The sequence below is a fragment of the Miniopterus schreibersii genome (genome assembly GCF_964146895.1).
Source record: "Miniopterus schreibersii genome assembly, chromosome: 6".
NCBI lineage: Eukaryota > Metazoa > Chordata > Mammalia > Chiroptera > Miniopteridae > Miniopterus > Miniopterus schreibersii.
In genome coordinates, this window is record NC_138107.1 from 78,811,589 (window position 1) to 78,827,302 (window position 15,714).

General features: G+C 42.8%; 1 protein-coding gene across 3 annotated transcripts in view; it reads right to left on the minus strand.

Annotated features, from left to right (window-relative positions):
• Nucleotides 1-9,058, minus strand: part of EPM2A (EPM2A glucan phosphatase, laforin) — a 92,473-nt gene extending 83,415 nt beyond the window's left edge. For 2 of the 3 annotated variants that reach the window (XM_081140885.1, XM_081140884.1), the window contains exon 1: nucleotides 8,646-8,932. In XM_081140885.1, the coding sequence (XP_080997011.1) occupies nucleotides 8,646-8,931 (286 nt within the window). In that variant the 5' untranslated portion in view covers nucleotide 8,932. Of the gene's footprint in view, nucleotides 1-8,645; nucleotides 8,933-9,023 lie in introns of those variants that run through there. The other variant, XM_081140886.1, reaches the window with a different exon arrangement.
• Nucleotides 9,059-15,714: the final 6,656 nt, after the last annotated feature.

Genomic DNA, 15,714 nt, shown 5'->3' on the forward strand with positions numbered 1-15,714 from the left:
TTTGTTTTGGGAGATAGAGAGAGCATGGGATGGGAAAGGGGAAAGATAAGATTGGGAGGGAATGAGATATTGATTAAATTATTTTCCATGGGATTATATACACTCTGGAAAGCTACAGCAGAGCACAAGGAAATACTGCCACCCAGTGGACCGACAATATAAATACAATCTTCAAATGTGAAAAGATTTCAATTGGAATAACAGAGTTTAATAATTTTCAAAATAATTTCAAAAATACTACTCCTTAAAAAACAATCAAGTGGGACATATAGCAGAAGTGTGGGTCCATCTTTTCCTGAGTTTGAGGTTCTCGCAGATAAATGACTTGACAGGGGTCTATGTTTCTTTAGCAGCAAAACAAGTGCTGGAGCCGCAGGCTGCTGGCTCCCACTTCACTGCTGCTCACACCAAGGAGCCCTCCTAAAGAGCCTCTGACATCCCTACTCTTTTCCAAACACTGTATTTCAGAGAGAAAAGAAACAGACTCACAGATCACCAACGCTTCTCAAACATTTCCAAGGGGTCTTGGGAGCATAGCTTAAAGCAATAGTAGCCATTCCTCTGATTCCCTATGAGTTCATTAGCTAAAATACAAGATAAAGCTCTATGTTAATGTGCCATTATGACCTCACACTTAAAAACATGAAGGTCATGGACTTAAAAACATTAAGCTTCTCACTCCAGTGTGTGCTGGGTGTTCTACAGACCTGAGCTGGCTGGACAAGGCCCAGGATCCCACCATCAGAGCAGAAAATGGAGATTTCCCAGGTAACAGAATTTTCAAAATTTTTTATGGTGTTAGGATAACAGAATATTTTAATGAGCTCACCGTAACAGAAGCCCTGGCTAGTCAAACCTGGCCTGCCACAGGAACCCGTTTCTTTCCCAGAAAGCTGAAATCTCCTCAGACTTCCCTCATCTCCTTAAGCTATCCATCCTCTGGCTTTCAGCAAATCCAATTTATAAACATTTTTCTCATTCATTCTCAAATCTCAGGCACTCCTGAGCATTATCGCTACACAAAGAAACATATTTAATGAAGCATCAAATCTCTACCACATGGGTTTATATTTCCCTAAACACCATAGAATGTTATACTGGTTTACATCAATGCCTTATCCAGTTTATTGTCTCCACAGAAGCCCCAAGGCACACTTCTAAGACTGTACTTGCTCTACCACTTTTTTTTTGGGGGGGGGGGGGAGTTTCACAACTTATCTCCCTCCCCACTGTGTAATTATGAAACAGTATTTTAATTTTCCCTAAAATTAGAACCTCATTTTGCTTCTAGGAGACATGAACAAGTCATCTAAAGGCAGCAAAATTTTCATTTCAGCTCCCATTAACTTTCTAGCAAAGGGCTAGGGTCAGGTACTAGGGAAGATGGAATGAGAAACCACAATAATACCTACTCCTGGACTCTTTTAGTCCAGCACAACTTGTTTGGATATGTGGTAGACTGTGGTTTGATCCAAGAGTGAGAAAATAATGCTTTTCATTTTTATTTGAATGCCCTTCTTGATGATGTTCTCAAAACCTCATGTCATTTTGACTGAAACAACACATTAAGTGAATGTTATGAAGGGGAAAAGTAGGGAGGGCAATTAAGATAATGTCAAGAGAGAGGACCAGTTGGAATAGTCTCAACTCACCTCTTCAGTGGTTCCTGTGATGGTTCCTTTGAGCACAGTAAGCAGAGCTACGCTCTTGAAACACTCTCACTTCATAATGGATGAAACAAAGGACCAAGGTCCTATTTAGAAAACCTTTCTTTATTCAGTTTGTCTAATTAAATTGAGTGCATTTCACATACTTTGGCTTGAATGTGGAAGATACCCCTTACGCAGTATGTGTCCATCTGTCCTCTACTCTAATCCAGTCTTCACCAGGGTGTAGCGCCAAGTAGAACCACAAGTAGAAAGGGGTAATGCAAACAGTGATCTGGAGGCGCAGCACGGCCTAGAATGTGCGGGTCCGGCTGCTAGAGTCGGGCTCAGCGTACGCAGTAGCTCAGTCACATGAAACTGCTGCCTCCGTGAACACACGCTGTCTTTAAGATCAACAAAGTCCATCTTCGTGAAAATGGAAAGGCAGAGATAATTCTGCTACCAAAACTGTTGTCTGTCTTAAAACTGTAACTACTACTTCGTCCTAGACACTTTATAAACTAGCCCACACAACAACCCTAGTGTGGTTGTTCACCGCCCCTTTTCAGAAAGGAACAGACTCACGGGGCTAGGTAATTTATGTAAGATTACACAGTGTGTGGCAGAGCTTGGTCTAATCCGGCTTCATCTGATACCAAACATTTGTCCTTTCCCGTGTACAACGGTGTCCCTTCGCACTGCCTACAGAATATGTCTTTTATCTAAAACACAGATAACAGTGAAGTAGTTACAGGGCAAGTTTTTCCACTCAAAGACAACAAATAGCCTCATCTAATAATGTAGAATGTTAAGAACAATTTAATGAGTTTATATTTTTTTAAAAAAGATGTATTATCTATTGTGTGTCTCCCTCAAAACTTATATTTTAAACACCTGACCCCCAGTTTTTCAAAATGTTCCTTTATTTGGAGAGAGGTTCTTTACAGCACTAATCAAGTTAAAATGAGGTCATTGGGTTGAACCCTAATCCAATATGATTTGTGTCCTTATAAAAAGAAAAAATTTGGACAGAGAGACACATAGAGGGAAGATGATATAGACCTATGCGGAAGACAGCCATCTATAAGCTAAGGAGAGAAGACTAGAACAGATCCTTCCCTCGTGGACCTCAGAAGAAACCACTCCGATTTTGGAATTCTAAGCCATCAGAACTGTGAGACAATAAATTTCTGTTGTTTAAGGCATCCACTCTGTAGTATTTTGTTATGGCAACCCTAGGAAACTATACATTATCTTAAAGATAAAAGTTGTATGTTGATTTGTTTAATCTTCTTAAATAGTAATAACAGATTATTTAGGAATTCAAATTTTTCATGAGTCAATTTTACTCTAATACAATTACTGTCGCACAAAAGGTGATATGAAATTAAAATAAATTACAGTTTGTGCAGAAGGAATAAAAGAGTAGAGTAAAACATAGTGATAATTTAAACACTGAAGTTATGGCCATTAAAATCTAAGACTATAAAGCCTGATCCTGTTGGGTGGAAACAAAATTTAATGACCGGTTATAATTAAAGAGTTAAGAATCTTCAGAATGAAAGATACTCTCAAAGAAAATAATTTCATTTTAGCAAGAAAAATATAGGTCAGACTCTATGTGTGTGTGTCTGTTTGTGTGTATGCCTATATATACAATATATGCACGTACAGATTAAAATATTAGAAGCAAATTAAACAGCAAAATCACGCATTGTTATTTTGCAAAATTTTTAAGAATATGCTGGAAAAATATCTATCTGTAAACTTTTAAAAATCAGTCAGAGACTGCTTCTGCTGCCTATAAAAGCAGCAACTAGAAAAGTGGAAAAAATACATGAAGCAACTGTTTTAAAATGTTGAACTAAAAGTTGTGCAGGATTATAATCCCTGAGAAGAGGAAAATAAACAGGAAGAGTAACATGGATGCCATGGATTTCTGCCTGTAGAGAATATCTGAACCATGACATAGGGAAGTGATCCCAAATAGAGCCCAGTGATCTCATGACTGAGGAAAATGAAATCCAAATTGGGGAAAACAAAGTGACTAGAATTTGTGGAGCCAAATTCCAGAGATGATAAAGCCATGCAGAGAAAGAGGTCCATAAATCTGCATAAATGTCTCCTAGACTCTTTGGCTACATCCAATCTGTGAATGCACGTGGTAGAATTTGACAGAGCTACCCAAAGAACAAATGACAAGAAAAAAACTGCTCATACAGAACTGGGTCACACTTAAGTTTCCAGGAAAAGTATGGCTTAGTAGTGCTCTTTAGGAGCTAATGTAGGCCTACAGTAAAAGCTACTATAGACCTGCCCTTATAAAGTTTCAAGATAAACCTCAAAAGGATCAAGCAAATCACAAATAACTGCTAGGGAAAAAAATCTATACTCTTTGAAACAATGTGAAACTAAAATGTCCAGCATCCACACAAAAATCAATAGACACAAAAGTCAATTTCTTTCTTATAAACCAGCAATGAACAACTGAAATTTAAAAATATATACCACTTAAAATAGCATAAGAAAAAGCCTTATATATATAAATCTAACAAAATATGTACAGGATCTGTATATGAAAAACTTCAAAACCTTAATAAAAAAAATTTTAAATCTAATTAAATAGATATATTCCATGTTCATAGATTCAAATATTCAATATTTATAAGATGTTAATTCTTCTAAACCTGATCTATAGATTCACTGCAATCCCAATCCAAATCATAGAAAGCTATTTTATACATATCAACAAATTGATTCTAAAATTTATATGAAAGGCAAAGAACCAAGAAGGGCCAATATAATACTGAAGAAAAAGTACAAAGCTAGAGAACAAATCACATTCCACTATTTCAAGATTAGTATAAAGCTACAGTAATCAATACGGTGTGATACTGGTGAAAAAACAGACACAGATCAGTGGAACTAAAAAGAGAGCCCAGAAATAGACCCATGCAATGCAAACACAGTCAACTCATTTTTGATAAAAGTATTTCAAAAACGAATAGCATTTTCAATAAATGTTATTGGAACAATTGGATGTCTGTATACAAACAAACAAACAAACTAGACACAGACCTTACACCATACATAAAAATTAACACAAAATTGATAACAGACCTAAATGTAAAACTATAAAACTTCAAGAAAATAACATAGGAGAAAAATTAGGTGATCTTGGATTTGGGGATGAGTTTTTTTAATTCAAAACCAAAAGCACAATCCATGAAAGGAAAAATTAATAAGCCAAACTTTATTAAAATTAAAAGACACTGTTAAGAGAATGAAAAGACAAGTCACAGATTTGAAGGAAATATTTGCAAATCACATATCTCTTAAGAGCTTGTATCCAAAATATACAAAGAATTCTTAAAAGTCAGCAATAAGAAAACAATCCAATTTAAAAATGGAATAAAAGATCTGAATAGACACTCAGATATAATATCAGTATATTAAAGAAGATATACTGAGGGCAAAAAAAGCATATGAAAAGATGTTCAACATTATTTATCATTAAGGAATTGCAAATGAAAACAATCTGATACCACTACCCATCCTATTAGAAGAGTTAATATTCGAAAAAAGACAATACCAGTTGTCAATGGGGCTATAGAGCAACAGGCACTCTCACTTACAGCAGGCAAGAACAGAATTAAAAAATGCCGTGGCACCCTGAGAGGCTTATGTCTACACAAAACACCTGCACATCAATGTTTATAGCAGCTTTACTCAGAATCACCAAAACCTGCAAGCAACCAAGATGCCCTTCGATAGGTATATGGATACACACACTGTGGTGCATCAATATAACGGAATATTAGTGAGCAATAAAAATAAATGAGCTGACAAGCCACACACACACAGCCCTCAGCTACATCCTGGTAAAATAATGTAAGGAAAAGTGGAAAAGCTTCAAAAGAAAAAGAAAAAACAGATTGTCTGCAAAGAAATGGGCTTATTTTGACATCAGAATTATCAACTAGAACGCATGCTAGAAGTACAAAGGCAAAGCCATCAAAGGGAAAATTATTTTGAGACTAGAATATTCTACCAAGTGATCAATTAAGTGTGAGGGCAAAACAAAGGCATTTTCAGGCATTTAAGGGCTCAGATGTTTTACCTTCCATCTACTGTTTCTCGAAAATGATTCACATATTCAGAGAGGAAGATGTGGGATCCAAAACAATGCGAATAACACACGAGTTCAGTTTAAAAACAAACTCACTCCCAGGTAGCTGCTCTCAGAAAGCTACATACTAGTGAAAATTAGAAGAGGAAGTCCCCAATCTTTAAGTGAAAAAAAAAGTTTTCAAAAAACGAGCAATCCGTATTCATTAAATATGCAATCAAGCTAGGAAATTTTGAGGATCTGTGTGCTTCCCCTGTTTAAAAATTAACTAGAATTTTTAAAACAAGTTGTAGAAGAACATTACCATCCAAATATGAATTAAAAGAAAGTCTGGTATCATTGTAGGTAAAAATATGAATATGATTTACAGTGTTTAAAAAAAAGAGTTTTTTTGTTTTGTTCTGGTGGCACAGCTTCTATGTCACAGAATTATATTTCCTTTTCTAGGAGTCTGTTTGAACTACTTGGTTCTGCAGTATTTCCTAATCCTAATAGTAAGAAATAACAACTAACACTTAACACTGAATACATATTCTATTCTAAGTCCTTTAAATTTATTAGCCAGTTTAGTCCTTTCAACAACAGCACAGTGAGGCTAAGTGACTTGCCCAAGGCCACACACTGGTTAGTGAACCCCAGCAACCTGACTCTAGAATACTTGCTCCTAAACAGTGGCTAGACCTTCTCACAGCGCTCTTTGTTAACTTACAGTTCTTAGAGTCAACCTATCAATCTAAAACAGGAAGGCATAGTAACACTTATAAAACAGAATATAAATTATATAAAACTTTAAACATATATGTTATAATAAATATGTATAAAATTTAGATATAATTTAAAAGAACATAAAAGTCAGCAGGGGCAGAGAGACAATGAACTTAGCTAAATTCCTCATATTTCATAGCAAGAATCATGGTTGACTTTATGGGTATACAGCTGCTGTCACTAGATATTGCCCAATTTTAATAAAATATATGTAATGTATATGGTAACTCAAAAAGTTATAAAAACAGAAAAGTTAAAAGCTGCTACATTAAGAAATAGCAATATAAACAAATTATTCAGAACTGCGGGAGGCCATGGCTGGTCCGGCTCAGTGGTTAGGGTGTCCACCGGAGCGCCACAAGGTCATGGGTCTGATTCCTGGTCAAGGGCAGTACCTGGGTTGCAGGTTCGATTCCAGTCAGGGCACAAGCCGGAGGCAACCAATCCATGTGTCTCTCTCATATAGATGTCTCTCTGTCCGCCCCCCCCCCCCACTCGCTCTAAAAATCAATGGGAACAATATCCTCCAGTATTACCAAAAAAATTTTTAGAAAGAAAAGCTGTGGGAGGAATAGCAAAAGCTGAAAATCAAAAAGGAGGGGCAGTGGGAAAACTTTTGTTCTTACCCATTTCAATTTTTATTAAAAGTATCCTATAGTATCTTATTATAAAAATAAGTAAATACTACTATTAATAATATCAGTGCACTGTAACGAAGGCCAAAAAGCTGAAGAGGGCGACTCAGTTCTGGCATGAAAATACAAAAGGACCATGTCACCCAGCGGGGTACAGAAGACTCATCTTTGCCCAGTCTTTGCCTCCACATGGCCATGGCCTAAGTGGCCTGCCTTCCTCATACCAACTTCTAAAGAGACCTTCCTTTCACTGGCTTTAGACAACTGTTGAGCATCGCACCCTCCAGTCCTTCCCCTGGCACAGTTCGTTTAAAGGAAGGGCTGTGTGAATTCACGTCCCCGCAGGAGTCCGCACCGGCACAGCCTCTTCGGGCCTCATCTGGGAGCCCCACCGAAATGAAAACAGGGTTACACTTGGACCTGAAGATTCCATTTCCCGGAATCTCCCCTATAGAAACGCTTCCAAATGCTCAAAGGTCGCTCTGTATACCGATTTTCAGCGAGGCTATTCCTGTTTATAACAGAAGAAAACAAAAAGCAACCTAAATGCACATTGGTACGTGAAGAGTATTTTGGTGCCACTTAAAAAAATGAGATACATCTACACCGAATGACGCCACCAGGTAAGACGAATACACACCCCTGCACATGTTGGGCAGCCAGTGGGCTTAAGATGTGGGGAGGAAACGGTTTTTTACCTTGTGCATTTATCTGATTTTTTTTTTTACAACCAGAGTTATTGTTTTTATATTTTAAGAAATCAGAGCATGCTTCGGCGGTCACGTATTTGGGATGAAAACAATCCAAGAAGAGAAAGGCTCTAAGGGGAAAGTCCTACTGTGACCCGCACGGTGCAGTCGAGGGTTAGCGGAGCGGCGGGCCCCGCGGCCGGGTCCTTTTCCGTGAACTGCGCACGGAGAGAGACCCCGACGGCGGCGCCGCGCGGGGAGCCCACGGGGCCGAGCGCTGGGAAGGGCGCGGAGGCGGAGGCGCGCACGGCCTGCGCCCCGAACTGGACGTGCCCTGGGGACTGACGGAGTCAGGGGCTCTAGGACCCGACAGGCAGAGGGCTGAAGGGGCTCGGCCAACGCCCGGGGGCTCGGCAACACCTAGGGACACGGCAAACACCTGAGGGCTCGGCAAACGCCCGGGGACTCGGCGAACGCCTGGGGGCTCGGCAACACCTAGGGGCTCGGCAAACGCCTAGGGACACAGCAAACACCTTGGGGCTCGGCAAACACCTTGGGGCTCGGCAAACGCCCGGGGGCTCGTGGGGAGCCGGAGTCGGGTCTGGCGGTGACGGTTTGGCCAGGAGGCAGCCGGGCGGGCGGGCGGCTTTCCCGAGTCAGGGGTCGGGCAAAGCGCCCGGAGGAGCGCAGCGGGGACCTGGGCCGGTTCCGCCCGGGCGGGGCCGGGGTCCGGGGTCCAGGGTCCCCGCTCCAGGCCCGGGGCGGGCGCCAGCCCCCGTACCTTCCCAGGAGAGCTCTCCTCCCGGCTCCCTGCGCAGGAACTTGTACCAGAACGTGTCCACGCGGCCCGGCTCCGCCCCGTCGCGCGCCGCCGCGGGCGCCAGCTCCACCTCCCCGAGCCACAGGCCGGGCTCCTGCTGCGCCCCCGCGCCCGCGCCCGCGCCCGCCGGCCTCATGCGCACCGCGCCGCGCGGCTCCCAGCGCCCCAGCTCCGGCCGCGACCCCACGACCAGCAGCTCGGCCCCGGCCCCCGCGGGCGGCACCACCAGCCCGAAGCGGAATCGCATGGCGGCGGCGGGCGGGCGTCCCCGGGGCGGCCGCGGCGATTGGCGGCGGCGCGCGAGGCCGGGGCGCCGGCGGGGACACGTGCGGGCCGCACCTTTCTGAGCCGCATCACGCGGCCCCGTGGCCCGGCCTCGGCCAAGCCCGGGTCGTTGACGCGGGGGGGTCGGCGGGGCCCCCGCCCGCCCGCAGCCGGCCCCGCCCGGGCGCCTGGGCCTCGCGGCTCCGCGGGGTCCGGGGGCGCGGAGACGGGCAGAAAGGGAAAGAAAACGGGGCTCGCAACGGGAGGAAAACCTCTCCCTAGCCCGCGGCGATTGTGCAGCCATCTTTCAAAAAACCTGGGAATGATTTTTATGGGGCCTAAAGGAGGAGAGAGTGGCGTGGAGGACAGCCTCCAGCACCGGGACGCCGGGCAGGACCCGGCCCGGTGCGCGGGGAGCTGCGGGCCTCGCACGGGTCGCGGGGCTCCCGGGCCTCGGGCTCCGCCCGTGACGCGAGGGCGCAAAACCACCTCGACGGGCCCCGCGGCCCCGAAGGTCCCCTCGCTGGAGGAAGACGCGCCCTCCTGAACCCAGAGCTGATGCGCAGACCCTGGTTTCCCTTCGCCCAGCCCAATCCGAAGCCTGAAGTAAACCATGATCGCTTTCTTTAAAAAAAACACAAAAATTACTTTGCGTAAAATGGGTTCGTTTGACCTTCCCAAGATAAACAAAAACTCATTCTGCGATTACAATCGTATGGCATTCATAATTTTTCAAGGGCATAAAAATAGAACGTTTGGTTGAAAGTTGTCTTTCAGTAAAAGTCAGCAGTATTTTTTCAACTTAAAAACATTTTTATGTCAAGAAACGCAGGTTTATAGCTATCGGGTCAAAAGAAAACTATTTGAATGGGAGGCAGGGCTTTATTTTTGTCACTGCCATAAAGTAACCAAAGGTCCTGTTTACATATTTGTTACTTTTTGATCCTTTGGTAAAATGGTTCTTGTCTCCTTCCACTTGTATATTCACAAACACTTAACAAAACAGTCTCTTATGGGAACTGACCAGTATTTGAAAACTTATGAACAGGAATCTTTAGCAACAGGAAAGAGAAAATGTCATGCATTCAGAATATCATAAAACAGCAAGCACAAAAATGTAAACTACACAAACTCAGTCTCTCGGTAGAACAATTGGAACATAATACGTTTTGCTGATAAATATTGATATTCCACTCAATGTTTGGTTGGTTGCTAAGCTTAAGGATAAACACAGAGAAAAATGTGAAGACAGCAAGGCTGGCCAGACATGGCTGATTCATTGGCTAAGCAGACGTTAAATCACGGTGGCATGTGAGTCCGTTCACTCAGATGGCTCTTACAGAATATTCGGAGGCTAGTTTTAGGAAACTGAGAGTCACTTGGCCATGCACGAACACCAGGAGCTGAGAGTTTAGGCTTTTCTTCCTGAAGAAAGTCTGCTTCCTCTGTTGTGTACTCTCCAGATGGCGTCATTCCCACCAGCTCTTCCAGAGTGAGTACTGTCCATTGTCGATCTAAGTAAAGAGGTAAACTGAGGCAAGCTCAAAATCATCAAAAGTAAGAGTTTATTCAGGAATAGCAGAGGAATCGCAATTCGGGAAATGGCACACTGTAGCAAGCTACAGGCCAGTCTGTTGAGGGTTTGGGGTTGGCTGTATTTATTGACAGGGAATGGAAAAAGGGGAGAGTTCAGTTAGATAAAGTCTGTTAAAATCAAAAAACAAAGACCAGCTTGGAAAATTTCCTGAGCAGACGAATACAGTCCCATCATACAAACAACACTCAATTCAGCTTATTTTGGGAGATCAAAGCGATCTGGGTCATTTCTTATTCATGTCTCCGGAAACCATACGAAAAATTGCCCAAGGTTAGTATGAGATAACCACTGAGCAACTCCCTATCATTTAAGAAAAGTCCAATATTATCGGTTTTCTGTAAGTCAGGAATTTATAGGAAATCAGTCTCTCAGTCCTTACGTTGTATGTCCCTGAGGGCACATAACTGAGATTTTCCATTTTATACCCTCCAGTTCCATTTTAGATTAAAATTCTTTCATTCCGTCCTATAGATAAGACCATTATAACAACAAAAGAAAGAAAACAGCATATTTGTTCAACAGACTTTTTCCTCCTATCTCATTATAAAGAGGTTGAGTAATTTTAATAGTTGGAAGTAGCCACTTTAAGCCCCTAAACAAAATATGTAACAACTTATTTTATGACATGGGTTTAAATATAGTACAAATGTGATGGCTACATTGTACATCAAGTAAAATACAACTAGAAAGAAGAGCAAGACCAAAATATGGATTAAAGGACATAGGGCTTCAATCATACTTTGTCATTTGAATTTGTTTACCATGAAAATTGTAACAGCCACTGAGCCCTTATTATGTGGTTTTTATACTCATATTGTCGTGTATCATTCTCTCACCAGTTCTCTGCAGTAACTACTATTGCTATTCCCATTTTTATATGTGAGGAAACAGGTGCAGAAAGGTGCAGTAAATAGGCCACAACAAGAAAGGGACAGAGCCAGTGCAAAAAAGTCATTCATTCAGCTTATAGCTAAAAAGATATATAATACGTATAACTACATTATATGTAATATACATAATTTGATTTCTAATAAGGAAAATCAAGACAGAATACATTTAAATCCCAGCACATTAAATGAGTTATTCTTCATTAGCTCTAAATAAATAATGGACTTCCTGTAATTATTTCCTGTAACTAGCTCCATCCTTAGGAATGATGGAAGGGATGAATCATAAGTGGTAATCTAAACTGATCAATGAACCTATAAAGACATAAATATCTTGGTATTTAGAGTGGATTTGACGTCAGGCCCTAGAAAATGGTCATTTTATGCCTTTAATCTTGCTGGTAATGGAACCACAGGTTTAACAGGCCAAGGTGAAGAATTTTTCTAGTTAATAACTAAGCTGTGTTCTGCCAATCTCTTTTTCCTGGCTGAGTTATCCATGTGAGATTTCTTTTCACATTTCAAAGAATCATGATATTTCGTAAAAACGATTATTTCTGAAATCGATTTGAGGTTGGATTCTTGATGCTATGAGACAAGCTGAATTTAAAGCAAGACTCAGCTCAGTAGAGTAACATAATTATGGTAATATTTTTTAAACATCAAACCCATTTCTTTCACTGAATGCCATTTCTGTAGTGCTTTCTTATATAGAACTACAATATTTGTTGAAGAATGGATGATAAATTCAAATTTAGAGTTTCAGGATCCAATTCAAATGTTAATTCTTCCAAAGTCCCCTCAGGGAAAGCTATTACTTGGCTCCGTTGTGATTTATGTTTTCTAAAACACTCTTTCACTAGTCAGAGGGTTGTCATAAATTTTTCCCTATAATATTATGTATGTATATACATACTCACTGATTGGAACCACATTTCATCCAAATAGTTCAGGGACCATTATAACTATTAGTTTATTACTTGTCAGAACATATCTGAGAGTTTAATATGTCACATATACTATTTCCAATTTTGTAGCTTAAAAAAAGAAAAAAAACCTTTCAGGGAGAATCTGGAACTTTTGCACATCATGACTGACTTTTCTGGGTTGGAAAATTGTAGGTTAGGCTACTTGAAATCCCTTTGGGAATCTGGAGCAGTAGAAGGATTTGAGCTATACCAAGGTTTTATCCAAAAATCCCACAACATCTCTCAACTTTGTAAACAATTCATGTCCTTTTGGATACATATAAAAATCTCCTGTCTCCAGGAGATTCCAGTGATTCCGCTTCCCACCACATCCCCACATCGAAAAGTACTGCATCTTTAGTGGACAACCAACGGTCAGATTTGACATGCTTCTTTGTCTGTAATTTCTACAATAAAAATATTAATTTTAAAAAATGCTCCAAGTATAAAATTTCTCTGAGGCATATGCCTTTTCAAAAGCATTGGCCTGCCCCTTCCCTCTCCCATCCCACCCCAACTCTCAGCATTGTAAAACCCACACACACCTCCCCCACCACTTCTCAACTGCAAACTTCTACCCAATAGGCCCATGGAGCCTGGGTTCTGTTAGGCAATGACCTCAGCTGACTTTTCCTAGGGAAAGTAGAGGGCCAAGCCAGGTGGCTGGACCTCAAGGTTAGAGACACCAGCTTAGAGCTTCCTTCAGATGTAAAAAGATCCCCCTAGGTCTGGTAACTTGAATGGCAGGCCAGTGAACACCTTTCGCAACATGGGTAGAGGGCTTGACAACTCAACCCCTAGGAATAAAGGAGTGGTGGCTGGAAGGGATGATTTGAAACTCCCAAGAGAACTTTCAAAGAGTTTGATAAAAAGAAAAGAGGTTAGCTGAAAGCAGAGCTGGCTCATTTATACGAAATGGAAGATGAAGGCCCAGGTGGGGGGGAGGGCAGGAGGCCACCCGAGGGTTGCTTTTTTAAGAATTTGAACCCTCTGTAATTTGCCCTTTGCTTATTTTTTCTAACCATCGAATGTGTTTATATTAAAATGATTGCATAAACTGTTTGGGGTGCTTATGGCTGAGATGGGGAGACAAAGGCAGGCAGAAAGAAGACTGGACGGAAAACATTCTTTTACTGCATCATTCAAATGAAGAGAAGGCTCCCAAGGGAGGAAGGTGAAGGTTAGTGGAGGCCGTGAAACCCCGCTGACCTCCACCAGGAAAGAAAGGATAGATCAGAAGCTGAGTAAAGGCCCTAGGCTTCCCCCACACCACGAGTTCTTACTGGGAACTCAGGGGTTCCCTGCACATGCAGAACTAGTTCAGGAGGAAGGAAAATACTAGTTCACTTGTATTTTAATTAGTGGAACCAGCCACTTACTCAGAGATGTGTGCTTGGCCAAGCATGCACTACGGGTGCCCTCAAGGTATAATTTTCCAGAATGACTCCCATGTAAATTCATGAGAGAGTCAGCAGGATGGTAAAGATGGGCCAAAAAGAATTCCCAGTATAATGGATACAGACACTGAAAGAATAGATTACTAGGTGAGACACAAAAATGATTAACTTCCTACTGGGCCATGAAACTGTAACCTGTGGGTTTATCTCTTCCACCGGACAGAAATCATCTGCATGTGTAACAGATCAACAGCTACAAGACTGGGTATGTATCTTTGGGGATAGGACCCTAATCGATGGTAAAAATCACAAAATAAGCCAAGGCTTGAGTAATCTTGTAGATACGGAAACGGTTCTTGAGTGGGCCTGGTGGACCCCACTCCAGCCTGCGGGACATGCAGCCAATCCTACACGTTAGTTCCAAGTTTTGGACAGTGGTTCTTAACAATGTGTAATGACAGTAAAAACTACGCGTTTGTCCAGCTTCTGCCTGCCATGGCCTCGGCGCTGTGCTGGTTGCCTTGCGTCTGGGCCTCAGCTTCATCCTTCCCTGTTTCTGTGGCCTAGTTACAATCTCCATTGACAGGAGGAGCACCTGGGTTTGGGGAACACTAGCTGGTTTGCCTAAGGACATGCAGCTAATAAATGACAGAGCCGGGACTTGCCCTAGGAGTGTCTGAGCCAGTAGCCTCTCCAGCTCAGCACTGCGCAGAAGCGCTGGGCTGAAGGGAGCCCACACTCCACTTGCAGAGCCTTCTACTCGGAGAAGCTTCCTTCCCATAAAACACTTGCTCCTCTGTGAGCCTCGTGCCACAGGGGAAAATCTATATAAAGCCATGGGGGTGGAGAGGACCCAGGGGTGACATATTTCACCACTCCAAGTCCCACGAAGGCATTATATAAGCTAAAGCCCTGACTCCTAATGTATCTAAAAATTTTAATAACTGTTTAGACACAGTTCAGCACATCTCAGTATTTGTACTCATTGGGACAGGTCCTTGAAATTATTGCTATTAGCAGATTTTATATATATAATCTCCACTTGGACAAATACAAAAGCCTCTAACTAGATGTAGAAGAGTAGCCTAGACTTTCTATACCTTGGCTACGGTGACAGTGACTGCCTAGGGGTCTGCCAGGGGGAGGAGTGCGCGCTCTGCTAAGGCCCGTTCTGCAGGAGCTTCACCAGGGAAGCCGCAGCCCCGTGTAGCTCAGCGAACGCCGAGCGATGCGGGAAACAGGACGCAAAGTGCTAACGCTGCTGCGTCGGAAGGAGGCCAGAGACGGCTGTGACGAGGGACACAGTTCTCTCAACCTGACTTGACACATTTCACTTCGATTTCAGCTGGAAACGAGACCCAGTGGAGTGGGGGGCTGTTCTCGCCACGTCACCGCACACACAAGGCTGCAGCATTTACCAAGTCACCCTCTGGGAGCAGAGGGCCAAGGAGAGGGAGGAGCTGCGCTGGACGGGGCGCCCTGGCCACAGCAGCTGCCCTTCCCCGAGGGGCGCAGCTGCGGCGACTCAGCGCCGTTCGTCCGGCATTCTCTACAGCAGAGGGCACAGAACACGGGCCACGCCTGGCAGGCATACGCGAACTTTCATTTGAACAGTTGCCGAAATATAGAAGTTGGATAATTTCAAATTTTTCTCCTCTCCAGATTTGGCAAGAAGGGGCTACAGCCCCCCAAGGCACAGTAGGCGGAAGCAGGGGGCTGCCTCCCCTTTGGAAAGGCTTGAGCTCTTGACAATTGTCTCCACCCACCCCCCGCAAATTGTCTCCCGGCAATTGAGGCCAAGTTGCTGTTTATTTTGACACTCCAAGGGTTTTTGTTTGTTAGTTTGTCATAATATCATTAAAAAGGAAGTGGCAAGGATGCGAGGATACCGGAACCCTCATTTATTGTTGGTGAGAA